General features: G+C 44.1%; 2 protein-coding genes across 2 annotated transcripts in view; one reads left to right on the top strand and one right to left on the bottom strand.

Annotated features, from left to right (window-relative positions):
• Nucleotides 1-19,986, top strand: part of epha5 (EPH receptor A5) — a gene marked incomplete at its 3' end in the record, with an annotated part of 104,892 nt that extends 84,906 nt beyond the window's left edge. Inside the window, exons 11-18 of the mRNA XM_083793285.1 lie at nucleotides 2,399-2,524; nucleotides 3,159-3,344; nucleotides 4,083-4,144; nucleotides 9,076-9,143; nucleotides 10,548-10,689; nucleotides 11,955-12,104; nucleotides 18,752-18,945; nucleotides 19,695-19,986. Coding sequence (XP_083649411.1) covers nucleotides 2,399-2,524; nucleotides 3,159-3,344; nucleotides 4,083-4,144; nucleotides 9,076-9,143; nucleotides 10,548-10,689; nucleotides 11,955-12,104; nucleotides 18,752-18,945; nucleotides 19,695-19,986 — 1,220 coding nt within the window. The remainder of the gene's footprint in view (nucleotides 1-2,398; nucleotides 2,525-3,158; nucleotides 3,345-4,082; nucleotides 4,145-9,075; nucleotides 9,144-10,547; nucleotides 10,690-11,954; nucleotides 12,105-18,751; nucleotides 18,946-19,694) is intronic.
• Nucleotides 5,264-6,397, bottom strand: LOC310879593 (kelch domain-containing protein 3-like; the record flags this gene model as incomplete). Its single annotated transcript, XM_083794364.1, has 1 exon — nucleotides 5,264-6,397. The coding sequence occupies one exon, from the start codon at nucleotides 6,395-6,397 to the stop codon at nucleotides 5,264-5,266; it is 1,134 nt and encodes a 377-aa protein (XP_083650490.1).

The following is a 19,986-nucleotide window of genomic DNA, read 5'->3' on the forward strand; positions in this document are numbered from 1 at the left end:
ATTGACCTGGACCTCATTCTGGTAGAATACTGTGATTTTGGTACTGGTGCAGGTCAACATAGCGTGTCATTAAGAATTAGAAATAGAGAATTTGCGCAAATTCTCACATTGCCCATACTGTACAAGGTCCAGCCATATTCTGTTTTCTTTTCTTTTCAAAATCTTTTTATTTTCGTTTTATAACAGTATGGGTGTCAAGTCACAGGTTCATAGAAAAAAATTAAATAAAATATCAGATTTTAGTATCAGTGACTGAGGTAAACAAACGTACTGTATGAATCACAGAGATCGTGGGCAGACATAAAGAAAAGACTCTTATTGTGCAAAACATGCCCCTTCAAGACAAAAGAAAAACATTTTCTCCCCTTCAAGTCCCAATTTAGTAAAGCCAATTCCCAATTCCCCAGCCTCTCTACAAGTACTCCATCTCTGCTAACCCCCACAATCAACCATATTCTGTTTTTTGAAACAGACTTATTTGTATTCTGCCAAGCTGCTGCCATTGGAGCTGGTCTCAGCTGGTCCTGCCTGCTCTCATCTCATCAGAATTTGGGAGACTTTCAAAGTGGTTGTGCAACAAAATGCATTGTAAAAATACTATCCTGGTGCCCGTTGCCCTCTGCAGCCTACTGGGGAACGATGCAAGGTGGAAATCCATGCCCCCACGCACGGCTATATGCAATATCTGTTACGGTGTCAAAGGGTGGCAGAATGTGTTGAACCCAAAATGCAGAGTCAAGACTCACAAACAGCAGAGTAGTGTTCAAACACTAATTTGTAACCTCGTTTTGAAAGGTGCTATATAAATAAAGGTTTATTATTATTATTATTATTATTATTATTATTTATTGAATTAAATGCAGAACAAAAGCAAGGCAACAAAAAACGGGCAGAGGAATAGTAATCCCAAAATGCAAACACAAAAATAGATACGAGCAATTACCGGAGGTATTCACGGCAGGGTCCAGAGGAATAGGGAACACAGACAAGAGCTCCAGGGTAGACCACCTAACATGAATGTATGAACTGACAAAGTGTGAGTGCAAAGAGTCCAGTTATATAAGGGGCAGGCTGATTGTCAAAGTGTTCACAGGTGGGATGATTGGGGGGTTGGAGACAGGTGAGTGAACTGACTGTGTGAGTGGAAGGGAAAGTGGGAGTTGCCAGGTCTGACAAGGTCTATGGAGAGGTTGCCAGGTCTGGCAAGGTCTGTGGAGAGAAAGATGGACCGGCCGGGAGCCAGACCATAACAATATCAGTGGTGGAGAAAGTACTCAAATGTTTTACTTACGTAAAAGTATCAATACTAGCTGCAATATAGAAATACTATAAAAGTCCGTAATCCAAAATGTACTTGAGTAAAAGTACAAAAGTATTTACTTAAAAATTTACTTAAGTTAAAGTACCGAAAGTACAAACTACTCATTATGCAGAATGTCCCGTTTCAACATCTTTTTTGACACATTGTGAGCTTGTAGATCTGCTATCTTCAAATGTCTGAAATGTATATAGGGCTGAAGTGGTTAAAGGGATTGTGACATTAAAAAAAGGTTTTGGAATTGTTCTTATTTTTTTTAGGTTTTCTAATCTCAATTGCAAAAAACATGAACTTTTAACATTCAGTAGATTTTCTGTGATCTGGGGTTTTCTGGCTCAAACAGGTGCTCTGATTTGCCGGCAGTAAGTGATGTAAGACCCTGCAAATCCCATATATGTCAATGGGATTTGCCAGCAGATGTCACTGTTTTCACTGTGTTGCCTGTTTTCATTGTAGCTCAAAAGGCTTCCAAACCCCAAAGAAAACTTCAGACCACAGAAAATCCACTGAATGTTCAAAGTTCAGGTTTTTTGGGTGTAATTGAGGTCATAAAACCTAAAAGAAAAAAGAAAAAGAAAAATAAATGAAAATTAATGTCCTAAAACCTTTAATGTATGTTTTATAACAATAATCATAAGTAAATAAAGTAAAAGTACAATATTTGTCTCTGAGATGTAGTGGAGTAGAAGTAAAGGTATTGGAAATGAGAAATACTCGAGTAAAGTACAAATACCTGTAAATGGTACTAATTACTTAAGCAAATGTACTTGGTTGCTTTAGTTTACACCACTGTGCAATACCCATTGTTCCTACAGTATGTCATTGGTTTTCAAAGCAATGGGCCTATAGGTTTGTTGGCGCCGGTTTTCTCCGGCGTCCGAGCCCATTCGGTGAATCCAGATGTCAGACACATCAGCCTGGCTACGTGAGACTATCCCACTCGCAGTGAATGACCAGAGGGGGGATATCAAATGCAGAGGCATGGACTTTCCACCCCGTCCCACCCCGTCAAAAGCGCACTGTACAGTATGCACGGTTGATTATGTGTTGTTGATGGTGTGTTTGTATTTGTATTTGCAGTAAAGTTCCCAGGGGTTCGTACCTACGTTGACCCCCACACCTATGAGGACCCCAACCAGGCAGTTCATGAATTTGCCCAGGAGATTGATGTTTCCTTTATCTCCATAGAGAGGGTCATAGGAGCTGGTGAGTATACTGTGCGTGTGTGTGTGCGTGCGTGTGAGCGTCGGAGCATGTACCTTGTGAGAACATACTCATGATCATACATCATCATACATCACATTCCGTGCCAATCAAATCATCACAAATGTCAATCCCAGACGATCACTTTTGGCGTCTTCATTTTTTGCCCTCACGTTTATCTTCAATGTACTTTGCTCAGCCAATCAAATCATCGCTTAGGGCTGATCAGCCAATCATGAGCCAATGTTTGTGTTCACACAGACACACAAGGCTGGGCATAGGAGGGGCTAGTGCCCCTAAAAAATTCCATGACATTTCTTATTAACGCTGTGTTATCAATACAATCTTAGCGTTATGCTATGCTATGCTAAGTGACCCAATATCCTGCCGGCCCACAGGTTTGGAATCGCTGTGTTAATGTTTGTTCTCCTACCTCATGGAACAGTCTGTACCTTCTTTCTTTTTTATATTTCTTCCTTTATTGGATAGTACAGTGGAGATTGACAAGAAATGGGGAGAGAGTCGGCACGCGCAGCAAGGGTCGAACCCGGGCCGGACTCACTGTCAGGCTGCATCATAGCCTATATATATGGTGCGCGCCTCAACCGCTCGGCTACGTCTGTCACTTGTTTCTCAGGTGAGTTCGGAGAGGTGTGCAGCGGACCGCTGAGGCTGCCCGGGAAGCGGGAGATCCAGGTGGCCATCAAGACGCTGAAGGCGGGCTACACGGAGCAGCAGAGGAGGGACTTCCTCTGGGAGGCGTCCATCATGGGTCAATTCGACCATCCCAACATTATCCATCTGGAGGGCGTGGTCACCAAAAGTGAGTCGTCGGGCATGTCGTTTCCCTATGCGAAGTAGTCATTTAAAGTCATACTGCAGTAGTCCTTTTGGCGACACACCTCGTAGCTTCATTGTCTACTGTATATGGACGTATAGCACTCAAAAAGGAATGCTGGAAGGTCTATTAATATTAGATATTAGATATGTTTATTGTGGAAAATATACCAGCGACTTTCAAAACATACTTTTGTTTAATTGAAAACGGTTAACACAGTATGACTAAGTGGTGTTTTAAATTTGTATGATAAAAGATTTTCTGAACTAAAGCATTGTGGAAGGTTTACCCAAATGTAGACTGTAAAAAGCTTTTAACATTGTAAGACTTTACCTCCACATTGACATGCACTATTTACTGGCATGCAAACGTTTCCTCCAATTCATCAGTTCCATATTACGGTAAAGCAAGTAACCAGCATTTCATTTACCAATTTCAGCCAGTAATTCTATTTTTTTAATTATTTTTTTACCCATTTTGGGCGGGAACCCCTTCTGGTGTTAGCATTATGTTATGCTTTAGCTATTGAAAAATAGCAGATCTACAAGCTCATAGCGCGCCACTCGGTGGTGCACTACAAGCTTGTCGGTCTGCTATTTTTGAAAAATGACTGACGACTGACATAGAAACATAGCTATTTCAGAAATGTCAGGATGTAGAAGACATTTTTAGAATCTGATCTCAGGTCAGAATGGGTTAATGTTCTAATGTCTCGTTTCTCAGGCAAGCCTGTGATGATCATTACCGAGTACATGGAGAATGGATCTCTGGACACCTTCCTCAAGGTAAGAGGAGACGATAACTAGAATCTGGGGCAATAGGAAAGGAGGAAGGAGAGGTATTCTACAGAGGGGGGTGATTACACAGAGGAGGAATGTTTTTGGAGTGGTGGAAGATGGAGATTATGGGAAGTAGAGAGAGAACTGTGATTGTGAAATGGGATGATAAGCATTCAATTATGTTTTGTTACTATACATCCATGCCATGGTTGGAATTGTTTGATAATCACTGATTGGTGGTGAAGTGCGTGATCACCTGGATCAGTGTTCCCCAGCCATTGGATCAGGACAATGTCGATAAAGTAACATTATATTTTACTGTGTGTTTTTGGTTTGGACAGTGTGAGACCAATACATCTAGTATCTCAGCACTGGCTATGTTTAAATAGTGTAGACAATAATATGGGTTTGGTCTGCACTAGTTTCATGTATGGATGAATTAGTTTGACCACTTGAAGCCCAGCATATATATATTCTGGGGGTAAAATTTGACAAGAATAGCCAATCTACAAGATCAAAAAACATGTTGCAACGCTGTGTTGGGAGATTGTAAATGGGTTATTTTTGTCAGAGATGTATTTGTTTTGGAGGAAAATAAGCGATCTGAGCCAACTCAGGTCTAGTACACAAAGTTAAGAGGGTTGACGTGGTTACAGTATATTGGCAGGTTCAGGAGAGTTGGGGCTGTATTCACACAGTTCATTATGTGATGTAATTTTTTACCACTTAACCCAAATATAGGGTCATACTTCATAGATGACCTTTTATAACGGGGTTGGAGGGTTTTGTGTTTTGTGTTCTTTGAGAGGCACTAGCCACTCCTATGCACAGCTTTGTATGTATGTGCGTATTAGCACGGAATGTTTGTAGCACGGTATGTGATGATTTGATTGGCTGAGCACGGAATGTGATGTATGATGATAAGAGCGCCCCTCACTTCCCTCGGGGGGGGGGCGGACGGACGACTCGCATACTGTATTATTACATGTGAGTCCCACTGTGAGACCAGTAGATCCATCCATCTAGTGTCTCAGTGCTGGTGTGTTTAAACGGCGTAGATGGATAGACAATAATATTGTAGTGGTGTGCATAGTGCACTAGTTTGTGATCATTTTAGTTAAAGTTTTATTTTGGCAGCAGGTTGAAGAGAGTTAGGACTGTATTCACGTAGCCAACACATTTCTTTATTATCGGCACCTTCGGCCAGGCGTCATTAGTCATGACCGCCAGTTCCCACCTGACGTCGTGTGGGAGTCCCGACGGCTCCAGACCGTACTGAAGTACTGCCAGCTTGCATAATGTCTTCAGACTCGTCCGTAAGTCTAGGATGTGTACGTGTGGACATCCTCCAAAGAGGACGATGCGATCCCCCACCATACAGCAGCACATATGGGTCATCTTGCATGGGCGTTTCCCCATGGGCTCAACCTTCTTCCACGAGAAGGTCTCTGGGTTGAATTTCCACAGATCGTTGAATATCCGAATATCCAGAGGGAAGTTGTTACCACCAAATATGTACAACTCTCCATTGTAGGCAAAGGCTGAATGGCACTTGCGGCTCTCCGGGAGAAGCTGTTCTGAAGGCGCGCTCCGCCAGCAGTTGGTCTCGGTGTCAAACACTGTGACGTTGTTGATCAGGTCCTGGTCCCCTTCGCCCCCGAACACAAACATCTTTGTCCCGATGATGGTGGCAGTGTGATCGGCTGAAGCCGGGGGCGGCGTGCCTCCGGTGTTAATTAAAGACCAGACCATCGCGGGGGTGTCTAGCTTGTGGAGGTCATCATTGAGCTCCCCGGTCAGCATGTTGAATCCCCCATAGATATACATCACCTTCCCCAAGACGCAGGCCGAGTGCATCGATCTCTCCTTCGGAACGGTCCCGGAAACCTGGGGTTTGAACCATCTGTGTGTGTCGACCTGAAATGCATAAAGCACATTGCAGTTCCCCCCCGAGATGTCGAATGCATTGCTGTACTCGTCGATTTCAAAATCCACTATTCCCCCCCAGATGTAGACATAGTCTATGAACACGGCCGTGTGGTACAGGCGGTTGGAGGGAACCTCGGGGGGGCGTTCTCGTCCAGTTGTCACTTGGGGCAACTTCATCCAGCGCAGGGTCACTGTGTTAAGGACGTGCACATCCACCCTGTCGCTCCTGTTACCGTACCCCCCAAAGGAGTACACTCTGTGCCCCACTGCCACGGCAGGGTGCATGGTTGTCTTGGGTGTTTTATTCAGGGTCACCGTCCAGCGAAACATATCTGGAGGCGTTTCACTCACAACCACCACGGATATAAACGTACAAGAGCAATGAGATGCTCTGTGAAAGTGGTATAGGAGGTGTTGCACACCACCACCTATATTGTCACGGGGGCACAAAAGACATGCAAACCTTGGCCAATCCGCGAAGGCAATGTGGTGGTATGACCAATCGAGGAAGCCATTGCCTGTTGAATGATCTCCCTAATATGGGAAATGTATCGCCACAGCAACCAGGCCACCACCAACCCAGAGCCATATATAGTATAGACAGAGTTGCGACATTGAGGGGGCAGAAGACAGCCAGTCACGTGGTTCATGTATACGTACTCGCCCGTAGACTCCAATGCATTCCGTAAACGTCCGGTGTCCCTGTTCGCCAAAAGAAGTGTATGTGGAAGAGCCGCCATTGGACTGGCCGCATGAAGTGAACGGAGTTGTCATGACTCTGTCTCACTCTATGGCTCTGCACCAACCCAGGCAAGCTCAGGAAATACTGTACCCTGTGCCACGTTCAGATCTGTGTCAGAAAGGCATTATTATTCATGCTGAACATTATAAGTATTTGTTATTGTATTGGAATATGATGTATAGTGTATTGGCTACAGTTGATTAATGGGGAGTGTTGGCTGATGAATGAATATCAACATCCTAATGCATCCTAATACTGGGGGGTCAAATTATGACAAACACTTTGTTTGAAATAGACACTCATGCTTTCCAAGGCGTGATTTGGGGTCCTAAGGATGAATACAAAGTTAATATCAACATCTTAAAACCAAAATGTTGAATTGTGGGTTTGAGCTCACATGCCCTTTTGATGTAAATCAAAAGGGGGGGGTAACTACCTGTCAGTGGGGAGTAGGACTAAGGCCCTATGGGGGCAAACAAGTCAACATGACTTCTGTCCATCATGTCCATTTCACATGACATTTCATGTTGCAATGTTGTTTGACAATCTTGAACCTCTGTACTGCACACCTTTGTACAAGGGATGTACCCAGCGTTGAAGAACGTGCAGACTTTCTTCATTGTCTGCTTATTATGAATGTCGGAAAACTGGTAACAACAGATTAATCATAGAGCTGTAGAACTGTGTTGTCAGTACTAACACCTGTCAGGCCCTTTTTTTGTAGATTGCAGGACTTTTTTTTTTATTGCGTCTGTCGTTAAATGTCAAATTGTCATCATCGATGATGCCTAAGTACTTCTGACACTCTAATCCATGCCCCGTGACAGTCTGTGATGGAACCGTCTAACAACTGTCTGAAACCCTCAAATCTATAATGCATGTCTTTAGTTGTGGACACATTTAATTTAAGTAAACATCCTCTGCACGTTATGAAATCGTACATCTCATGCCTCTTGTAGTAACCTTAATATAATGGTATCCTTTGCACAATTCAGAATATCAATTGGAATTGGAAATTCTACTGCTATTGGTGTAATAGCTGTAATAGCTGGTAGAAACCTTGTCGTATATTTATAAAAGCAAACCATTTTCAACCTGGTGTCACGATGTTGGCAAATAAGCAAATTAACCATTTAACCACTCAAAAGTCAAAACCAAATCTCACCGGTTTTTGGCCAATGTTCCCCCCCCATAATATGGATGCTGGGGTTCAAGTTGTTAATAATATGGCGATACAAAGTTTCTGCCTGACAGAGAGGATATAATGCAAGAGGGGAGATAGGACACAGCGCTGTGGGAAAGCCATGTAGGAGGAACACAGCTAGATACACAAGGTCATTGGCTCAAACTGTCTGGGGCCTGTCCGCAGTATCCATCAAAAAAGTCCACTCTACCACGCTGAAACCAAGGTTAAACTTCAATAAAAGTACCTTGCCCCCAAAATATAGTTGGATAGGATAAAAAAAAAGAGTAAACCCTACAGTATATACTTAGTTGAACGGTCGAGTACAATTACAATTTAGGCATTTAGCAGATTTAGCACACTTATTCCAGAGTGACCGGCAAGATAATAGCTTACATAGAATGCAGAGACAGTGGTAGTGCCTCAGGAAACTAGGATCCCAAGATAAACCAAGAACCTAGCATCAGTCCAACAATATACAGTACCATCGAAATAACATGAAACTATAGGTGGTAGGAAAACAATGAACCTAGCATCCGTTTAAATAGCATTCTTAACATTGTGCTGAACTAGGCCAATGTATCCAAACCGGGCAGGGGGGGTGGGCATCCTTATCAAGCGGCGACACGGACATGGCCGCGCTCAACTCTGCGTGGGTCGGTGGTCATGTGGTGGCGGTGAGTGCAGGGTTTGTGTGTCCTTCACCGGTTACAGCCCTGCCCCTTGAGCCCACACAGTACAATTCTCTCCTCCTGTGGATATAAACTGAGAGTGTAACGGTTGGCCCAAATGGACGTTTCCATTTGAGGCCAATTCTTGCACTCTCACAGTCTACTGTGCTGCTCTCTGGCAGGGCCTACATGCTGTGTGGTGGTGTGGAGTAAACCATTCCCAACCTGTGTACCAGGGCCCACTGCTGGCCCGTGAAGATATATTGCATGTGGGTCCCCAAATAATTCTGTGCATGCGTGCGTGTGTTCGTGTTTGTTTGTCTCTTTCCTGACACAACAACCTCTCTCTCTCTCCCTCTCTCTCTCTGTCTCTCTCTCCCTCCCTCCCTCTCTCTGTCTCTCTCTCCAACAGAAAAATGATGCTCAGTTTACAGTGATCCAGCTGGTTGGCATGCTTCGTGGCATCGCATCTGGCATGAGGTACCTGATAGACTTTGACTAATCTGATTTACAGGAGGCACAATGGAAGTGGGGGAGATGGGACATACACTATATGTTTTCAGTAGTTCCGATGTACACACTGTGAGATGGAAGCTTTTAGAGAAGTGTGCGAGCCTGCAGTCTGTCTCAAGGGTCTACTCTGTCCTCAATAACTCCATACTCTGTCATCATCGATGAAATAACAACACAAGGCCACCAGACTTCATGTTGTTGCTGTCGGGCAGAAACCTCATGTCTCCAAATGTCATTTGACATGACAAATTAAATTTAGTTAGAAGTAGTGAAGGAAGCAGAAGGTCAGAACGGGTCACATTGCAATGTGTTGTGACCTTGTAGATTGGCTGTTTTCACTAGTTTAAAATATATATTTTTAACTACAAATATTTCTAATGGTTTGAGCCTAAATCACCACTCTGATATAACCAGTCCATGTCATTTCTATCTGGCATCTAAAGCAGTTTTAGCTGCAGCACCACAATGTCCTGATGTGGTGGGGGTGCTGTGTATGCTAATTATTTTCTCCGCCACACCCTCATCCCAGCTACTCCCCTCCCACATCTTTGACTCATTATAATAAGACAGCGCGGTACCACCACATCAGTTGGCCTGTTGTGAGACCACTGTACATAAAAACTCAAATATAATGAGTAAGCCTTATTGTTCAAAATTGGGTATTTTGGGGGATAGAAGACAGATGGTATAGGGAAGCCCAATTTGTTTTTGAAAAGTAAAATTTAATGTTGTAGGACCTTTAAATGATAATAAAAAAGGAACGGCTTTGGACATAGAAGGTTTCCACCCGACAGTGACAATATATTGGATCTGTAACTCAATACCTGACCTGCATTGCAATTTGGTGGTCAAGAGTCAAGGTCAAGAAGATCAATTATTGATTAACACAGTGCCATATACTGTACATAACCTACCACCAAGGTTCTCAAGAAACTACAGTGTACAAAACTGTGCCGCCCACCCAGTGCCGTCGCTACGTATACGCACTGCGAGTAGGGCAACACGCCGAGGGGGCAACAAAATGTGCCAAAAAGTGCCAAGCCGACCCTCATATTAACAAATTTCTCTGCGGCTCCGCCGCGTAATAACGAGCGGCCGTGTGAGCGTTCTCGGGAAGGGGGGGCAGCACAAATATCCTATGAGTAGGACAACCAAATGGTCAGCTACGTCCCTGCGCCCGCCTGCTCACCAGAACCCGATCCAAGGACCACATCACACCAGTCCTCCGTGACCTTCACTGGCTCCCAGTCGAACACGGAATAGATTTCAAGATAACGATACCTACACATGCAGGCGTGACAAGGTTGAGAACCAATGGCTTAAGCTAAGGTACAGTTGCATCATTCAGGTCCACTGTGTTATTGATTTCAGGTACTTATCGGACATGGGTTACGTCCACCGTGACCTTGCAGCTCGTAACATCCTCGTCAACAGTAACCTGGTGTGTAAAGTCTCTGACTTTGGCCTGTCCAGAGTCCTAGAGGACGACCCCGAGGCCGCGTACACAACACGGGTAAGACATAAGTGTGTGTGTGCGTGTGTGTGTGTGTGTGTGTGTGTGCGCGCGCGAGAGAGACACGGGGTGAGAGAGAGCACCTGATGTTTTGGGTACATTTGGACTTCGAGGATAGGAGATAATAGTAATTTTTCCTGACATCTGTATAGCTATTATAATGTTTATTATGTGTGTGTGTGTGGGGGGGGTATTAATATTCCATTAACCCATTCTGTGCGGAAACCCCTTTTGGTGTTTTAAGCATTATGTTCTACTTTAGCTCTTGAAAAAGAGAGAGAGAGGGGAGAGGAGGAGAGAGCAAGATGGATGGAGAGAGGTACGGGTGAGCACACAAATGTAACTTTGGACCGAGAAGTCGAAAATTATTAAACGACACAGTCCTTTAGCAGACACTCTGTCACACACTATATCTCTAACACTCTCTTTCTCTCTCTCTCTCTCACACACACACACACACGCACGCACGTGCATGCGCACACACACACAGCGGGCTGTAAATTGAGCTGTGTCTCAGGCTGAGAGGAAAGCTGACAGCCGCCAGAGACAGGATGTTGAATCCTGGAGGAGAGCCAATTAGCACTCAGCCCAGGCTCCCCAACAGCCAATTAGCAGTGGGTTCTGCTGCCTGAGCATCCAGCTTCCTGTCACTCTCCACTAAGCTATCTCTGAGTGTGCTTCCCCCCCCCCCCTCCCTCCCTGTCTTTAGTAGCACACGCATGCTCTCTCTCTCTCTCGCTCTCTCTCTCTTTGTGTGCCTCTATCTCAGTCCCCTACGCCTATTTCTGTCTTTTCTTATCACAGGTGTACGTAAGTGTCCGTCCCCCACACACACACACACTGAAAAGGTGTAGTTCCCAGTTCCCACACCTTTTCAGTTTGAGACCCAAAAGAGAAATGTGGTCTCCTCAGGACACCACATTTCAAAAATAGTGAAAATACCATGATGTTACTTTTTTTTAAGGTTAGTTTTTTGGCCTTTATTGATAGATATGAGTGAAGACAGACAGGAAAGTGGGAGGGAGAGAATGGGAGAGACACGCAGCAAAAGGTTCGTCATGAACAGGACTCGAACACGCGACACGCTGTCAGGCCAGAGCCTGTGTGTGGCATGCGCCTGGACCACTAGGCCCAGCGGGTGCCCCACCATGATTTGACCGTGTAGATTTATTTTGTATTTTCACTATTTAACATTGTTTTTGTTTTTAATTCATGTATTCATTTTTATTTATTCATGATTTCTTTATATTTGCGTGATGTGACAGGGTGGGAAGATCCCCATTCGCTGGACGGCTCCAGAGGCCATCGCCTACAGGAAGTTCACGTCGGCCAGTGACGTGTGGAGCTACGGCATCGTGATGTGGGAGGTGATGTCCTATGGAGAGAGGCCTTACTGGGAGATGTCCAACCAGGACGTACGTGTGACACTTTAACTCTCATTCTGTGCCAATGACGTCAAAAAGCTATGAGGTTCACATTGCCAATAATAATCATTGATTATGTTAGATCGCAGTCTTCGCCAACGTATGAGTGTAACTAGGTTGCTAGGAAAGCGATAAAACCTGAAATGAATCGGAAGTGAAATAGTCCGCCTTCAATGTAAACAGTTTTTTCAAATGCATTTATCTCTGATTCTTTTCCCAGTTTGGTCCAAACAAGCTTTATTCAGGGCTCATAACAAAGCGCTGATGATCAATCACGGTTACAAAATGTATGTTTCGGGTGAATTCAAATTTGAAACTTTACTCAGCCGTTGTTTACTAAAATACTAAAATAATCTTTTATTTTGTCCAAAGGGGGTTCTGTGGATACAGGCGATCTCAAGCTAAATAATTGATAGTTTGTAACTAAATGGATCCTCATATAGGTCTATAACTCAGAGAATGTACAAATGGGACCAAATGGACCCAGTTGTACACTCTCTCTTAAGTTAAGCGTGTCCGTGACCTAAAGACCGGGGATCCATGAAATTAAAAAAGTTAGAGAACCACCGCTTTGAGTCCAGTGAGATATGTAAATGTGAGCGTGTGTGTATCTGAGGCTCCTGGGTGTCTGAATCTGTATCAGCGGTGTCAGACAGCCTGCGCTCCACAGAGGCCGCTACATTAACCCATTCTGACCTGAGATCAGATTCTAAAAATGTCTTCTACATCCTGACAGTTTTCTGAAAAAGCTATGTTTCGATGTCAGTCTTTCTTCGATTTTTCAAAAATAGCAGACCTACAAGCTCGTAGCGCGCCACTCGGTGGCGCGCTATGAGCTTGTAGATCTGCTATTTTCCAATAGCTAAATTACAACATAATGTTTAAAACGCCAAAAGGGGTTCCCGCCCAAAATGTTTTAATGCAATTAACACCCATGCTGGTTTTCCAGCGCGGTAATTGCCAGCGTCCAGAGGAGTCCAGTGAGTGTGAACCAGTTTAATGAAATATGTGTACTGTGGCTGACGCACATCAGCAAGCAGTCAAAGATGGAAACAACAAAACACTGCTATATACGTACTGTATAAGGGGGTGTTCAAATTAATTTTGAATATGAATGGAATAATAATACCCCCCCCCCCCTCCCCTAGGCTACTTGCTCATCTCTGATCAAAGAAAAACATGTAATTGGCCAAGGATTCAAGGCAAGGTTTCAGACCGATCAGAGCCTCATTGACGTATTCAAGTTAAATATTTCAAAAAGTATAAAACATACATGAAGTTGTGGAGTACTACTGTGTTCTACTGGCACTAGTGTGTGTGTAAGAAATCTGGCGCTGCGTTTCCTTCTTTTGATTGATTGAATACTTTATTAACAGTCTGCAAAAAGTACTGTACATTGATACGATTACAATGGTGCTAAAAGGATAACACAAAAAGCGAGTTACCATTGTGGTCGTATATGTATTGGAAACGAGCCCTTTGTCAATCTGCAAGACTATCACACAGACAAACAGACCCTCTTTGCTCTTATAGATTACAAAGCCAAACATCTGTAGCTCAAGATGTTTATTGAAATCATAACGAGATTGTCACTGAAATCTGAGAATATACAGCTGAATAGACATAAATTATTATTGTGCTTGTAAACATTATACTTGGATAGAAAAACAGGAGTCAAGTAAAGAAAAAAAAATGAAAAGCAGAATATACTTGATGAACATATTGCAATTATTGTAAATTGCAATATGGGTGCACAATGTTTTAGAAAGATTCTGTTAAAGTTTAGTTGTTCTAATCTAGACAAGGGGGTCGCGACCCCTCATGGGGGTCGCCGAATTATTTTGGGGGGTCCCCAAATTATTTTCTAATTATTATGTCTTTGCAACTGATTGGCTGGAAAATGACGAGTTTACTTATAGTACACATAGTACATGTATACACCTTCCCTAATGATTATATCTGGTTTCAGTATTTATTTATGGTGTATTGTCTCTATTATTAAGGTTATTGTAGCAGTCAATTTATATTGGGGGTCGGGAGGGGGCGGGGCGGGGGTCCCAAGACATTGCCAAAGCATTTCCGGGGATTCCCAGGCCAAAAACGTTGAGAACCCCTGATCTAGACTGTTCAGCAGTGAGAGTGAGACTGATCTAGACGGTTCAGCAGTGAGAGTGAGACTGATCTAGACGGTTCAGCAGTGAGAGTGAGACTGATCTAGACTGTTCAGCAGTGAGAGTGAGACTGATCTAGACGGTTCAGCAGTGAGAGTGAGACTGATCTAGACGGTTCAGCAGTGAGAGTGAGACTGATCTATTCTAGACGGTTCAGCAGTGAGAGTGAGACTGATCTAGACGGTTCAGCAGTGAGAGTGAGACTGATCTAGACGGTTCAGCAGTGAGAGTGAGACTGATCTAGACGGTTCAGCAGTGAGAGTGAGACTGATCTAGACGGTTCAGCAGTGAGAGTGAGACTGATCTAGACGGTTCAGCAGTGAGAGTGAGACTGATCTAGACGGTTCAGCAGTGAGAGTGAGACTGATCTAGACTGTTCAGCAGTGAGAGTGAGACTGATCTAGACGGTTCAGCAGTGAGAGTGAGACTGATCTAGACGGTTCAGCAGTGAGAGTGAGACTGATCTAGACTGTTCAGCAGTGAGAGTGAGACTGATCTAGACTGTTCAGCAGTGAGAGTGAGACTGATCTAGACTGTTCAGCAGTGAGAGTGAGACTGATCTAGACTGTTCAGCAGTGAGAGTGAGACGGCGGTGAGGGGTGGAGAGAACCGGAGTGACATGGCGTGCATATTAACTGCCGCTGAGCCACAGGAGTGCACCGCAACGGCCATGATTTATTAAAAGCTTTTAATTAGAAGCAAGCCACACTGTAACAATCCTCAGCGCTAATTTAACTCCGGGCGGTATACGGATGTAACCGTCGTTTACATTCGTACCCGCGCGCAGTTACAGATGGATGAATGAACACTGAGGATTTTTACTGTGGGGTGTCATCACATCACTATTTTAACTGTCCTGTCAAGGTCACAGAACATCCCAGCATCACCTACTGTAGACGTGGTGTTAATTCAACTCTGAAAGTGTAAATAAAATTATTAACCGAAAAGGTTAGGGTCCATTTATACACTTTCTTTTTTATTATTATTTTTTGTACACTTTTCTCTCTAGATTGTGTGGCGTAGCAGGTGCCCCGATGGCCTGTATGTGTATAGTGGTGATGATTCCCCTCTGAATGTGTAAAACAAATGATTAAGCGTAAAGGTTAAGGTCCATTTCTACACTTGTGCCCCGATGGCCTGTATGTTTATACATCAGAGAAGAATTACAGTGAGAGCGAGACGGAGTAAGGGGGGGGAGGGAGGGAGGGAGGAAGGGAGGGAGGGGGAAACAGACAGAGGATGAGAGAGGGAGAGGGAGAGAAGGGTGGCAGACTGGCAGCCGTAGGGCAGCACTGGGGTCGTCTCCATGGAGATAATGATTATTATGTCACACAAAGTGAACGTGGCATTTCTTCAGTGAGATGCCACACACGCACACACGCACACACACAGAGTACACTTCATAGACGTGCATATACCATATATAATACAGCAATGTTTACTTTATACTCTGCTGTGATGTGATCATGGATCAGCTTTTGTCGCAGGCAGGTAACATTGTAGGGTTGATTCTGAATACTCTATTAGGCAGAAATATGTATTCTATTTGACTGATTCCATCATAACAGCCCTGCACCTGTACAACCCACACACACACTAACAGCCAGACACACCCACACACAACCCTCCATTGACCTCATCATGCCTCGTCTCAGCGCGTCTCCTTCCATCGTCTAGTTATTAGGCTGTCTGTCTGACAGAGCAGAGGAGAACACCTTTGATGTTTAATTGAAAGCCTTATAGGATTTTCACTCATTGGCTCTTGAGTGCAGTGTCTCTCTCTCTCTCTCTCTCTCTCTCTCTCTCTCTCTCTCTCTCTCTCTCTCTCTCTCTCTCACACACTCAGTCATGGACTCGTTCTTTATCTCAAATTCTCGGTTCTCTATTCCCCCCCCTCGCCTTCTCCCTCTGTTTCTCTCTCCGTCCTTTTTCTCTCTCTCAGATGTAATGAGCACTCCTGCTCTCTCTCTCTCTCTCTCTCTCTCTCTCTCTCTCTCTCTCTCTCTCTCTCTCTCTCTCCTATCTTTCATCTCTGCCAGTCAGCTCTGTAGTCCATTCACGCACGCATACGTATCGCACACACACACACACAGACACACACAAACGGAGAATACATCACATGCACGCGTGGCGTGTGCATGTGATGTATTCTCTGTTTGTGCAGATGTGGCATGTTCATTGATGCACGCTGTTATGGGTGTGTTCTCACACACCCATAACGGCGTGTCTGAGAGACGAGGAGAGCGAGAGAGAGAAGAGTGTGCACGTGCGTGCGCCATCATGTCTGGTCTTTCATGCGAGTTTGACACAAGTAAAGGCTGTCATGAACTCAACAAATCAATTCCCTACAGTGTCTTCCACTAGCAGAACTAGGTTGAAGACTGCACACTGGTTTCCACTCGTGCTGGGCAGTACTGCACACTGATTGGTCTAAATGGCTACGATACGATAGATGAATAGATGGGTCAATAGAATGGCAAAGTATGTTACTTCAATATAACTAGCACACCTGCAGTGGTAGGAGGTGCTCATCCCTGCTCTTCTATTGAGACATTCAGACGATGGTGTCAGGTGGAAACACTACTGGCTGACGAGCGCTTATGACTGAAGTTCAAAGCGCATCATCTTCCCGCCCCCAAGCAGGTGTTGCTGTCTTAGCTCAGTGATAGAGATTTGGGTTCAGATCCCAAGACGATTGCAGTGGCTGACGCTTTAAAGTATGAAAACACTAATGTGTTAACTTAGTCATGAATAAGATTGAATATTTGTGAAATATCATGTTTTGGATAAGCGAGGGTGAAATTATTTGGAACTAGAAAAAGTGCCCTTCCGGGCACAGGTCTCCACCAGGTTATCCACAGATCCGTGCAGTTAGAGGTAAAAACACTTTTTGGCCAGTTATAGCGCCACCTTGAGGCTGAGTTGAAATTGTTCATGTGGCATTTCGTCCTCGGCCTAGTGGGAATGTGGGTGCACAATTTCACGGAAATCACGCGATGTGTTCATGATTTGCAGCATTTTGTTTGAAACTGAGCACTCCTGTGAACTTTGGAAGCCAATCTTAACCAATCAGGATGGAGTCTGATAAATCTGAAAGACCCGTTTCGTTGAATGGCTCTAGAGAGACTGTGTAGCAATTTGCGTGATGTTTGGACAACATCTGTAGGTGTACTGTGCAAAAACGTGTTTTGCACAAAGCGGCCTCCTGGTGGCGCTATAACAGGCCGTTCTGGAAAGTTTGGGGCAGAGGTTCATGGTTGGCATCCAGGGAGTGTGTGTGCAAAATATGGCATTGAAAAACTTGTTTTGCACAAAGCGGCCTCCTGGTGGCGCTATAACAGGCCGTTCTGGAAAGTTTGGGGCAGAGGTTCATGGTTGGCATCCAGGGAGTGTGTGTGCAAAATATGGCATCGACCGGGTTAACGGTGGCCGAGATTAGCTGTTCACGGACACACACACGGACGGACGGACGGACGGACGGACGGAGTGCAAAACATACTCTCTCCCCATGCCTTCGGCCTGGTGGAGACAATAAGGACCATTTCTTCATTATTATAATGTTTTCCCAGTGTAAGTAAAGGGAATTCCTTGCTCCTTTCCGACGTCCTAACTTTTCTTCAGAAAGGGAGGTGATACAGTATACAGTAACTACAAATTGACTAATTGAGGTCATTCAGAACATCTGACGGGTGTTCTCAGAACGTTTCTCTCAGAACTTGTGTACCCCGAGGTGTCCAAACTCTGGTCCGAACAGGATTGTATTTTTAACGTTTTCGCCGATGTGGAATGGAGAATGTATTGGCCTTTATGTTCATTGGCCTTCATTATGCAGTGAAGCCCAGCTGAGACGGAAGCAATTATTTCTTCTCTGTCAGGTGGAAACCTCATTATGTCTCATCATGTTACTTTTCAGGATTCAAATCCAGTGCACAAGTAGCAGACATACGAGCTTGCATGTACATATAGGGCCCTATCTTACACCTTATCCATACACTTATTGGCCTTTTTCTTTTTTTTTCTTTTTTTACTGTTTTGAAAAGCATTTTACAACCGTTCAAGCTGATCTACATGGACACGTTGTGAGCTTGCAGATCAGCTATTTGAACTATTTTTAAGGGTTTTTCAAAGTAGTAGAAACTGGCAAATAAGTTTAGGGATAAGGGCTAAGCCATGAAGACATGGGACCAGGATGGAATTTGTGTTATCCTTTTAGCTTTCTTACTGTACAATGTGCTGTTTACATTTCTGACTAATAAAGTATAAAGATATCAAGTAGGTTGTTAATTTAGGGGGGGGGGGGACGACAATTTACATGGAGATAAGATGTTTCTGCACGACGGCAACGATTTGCTTAAAATGTACGATTGAAACCAGAACACACTCTCTGTGTCTCTCTCTCTCTGTGTCTCTGGTTTTCAAACTCCCCTTGGGTGATTGTAATCTCTCTCTGTCTCTCTCTGTCTGTAGGTAATCAAGGCAGTGGAGGAGAGCTACCGCCTGCCCGGCCCTATGGACTGCCCGGCAGCGTTGTACCACCTCATGATGGACTGTTGGCAGCGAGAGCGCAGCAGCCGCCCCAAGTTTGAGGAGATCGTCTGTCTGCTGGACAAACTGATCCGCAACCCCAGCTCCCTCAAAACGCTGCTCAACTCCTCACACAGGTGCAGGGAACTAACACACACTGTTCATTTGTACACGTTTCAAATACACGAGTCAAATGAACACAGGGGACCTTGAGTTGATCGTTATTTTGAACATGCAAATTAAATAACAAAGCATTAAAAGACAAAAAAGGGAGGGGGACGGGGGTCATTTAGAAAATAAACAAAAAAACATTTAGTTTCAAATAAAAGAGAAAGTAATGTATGGCATAGTAACACCGGAATAAAAATAAGTAGCAAGCTAATCAAGATAGTATGTTCATGAATTCTTATACAGTATATCAACCCAACATTACTATTCACTGATAAATATAAACTTTTTTTTAATATATATATTCTGGTAAACTTTGCATTGGTATCAAACCATAGTTCTATTGGCTGATGGTGATAATGTGATGTATAACCCTAGGTGACTTTTCCTCAAGGGGGAAAAAATGCCTTGAACTAAAATAAACTGGAGATTATGCCTGATTATGCATGCATCTTATTTGAGCAATAATTATACTGGATATTTATTCAATTATACTGGATATTCATAGTCATTACCTCTTAGAAGTACGCAAATAATGCTCCATCTGAGTTCTCCCTCACACACACACACACACACACACACACACACACAGTCACACACACACACACACACACACACACACACACACACACACACACACACACACACACAGAAGCAGTAAGCACTCTTGATAAATCAATTCCCCACATTTAACAGCCCATGTAATAACATATGACAGATTGTCAGATGAAAAGGAAACCCAACAAGGCCAGTCCATGTTCCACACCCCTGCTCCTGTTCAACAAGGCCAGTCCATGTTCCACACCCCTGCTCCTGTTCAAAGGAAACCCAACAAGGCCAGTCCATGTTCCACACCCCTGCTCCTGTTCCGGCGACAGCATGGAGAATGCCCTCGGCTGCTCGGAACATCTCTTTTTGATAGCAACGAGGAGCGTTCTTTTGCCACCGTGACAGGCGCATTAGATAATGACAATTTAGATTGGCTGGTGCGTATTATGAGCATTGCGTGA

The sequence above is a fragment of the Protomyctophum parallelum genome (genome assembly GCF_964188405.1).
Source record: "Protomyctophum parallelum genome assembly, chromosome: 21".
NCBI classification, from domain to species: Eukaryota; Metazoa; Chordata; class Actinopteri; order Myctophiformes; family Myctophidae; genus Protomyctophum; species Protomyctophum parallelum.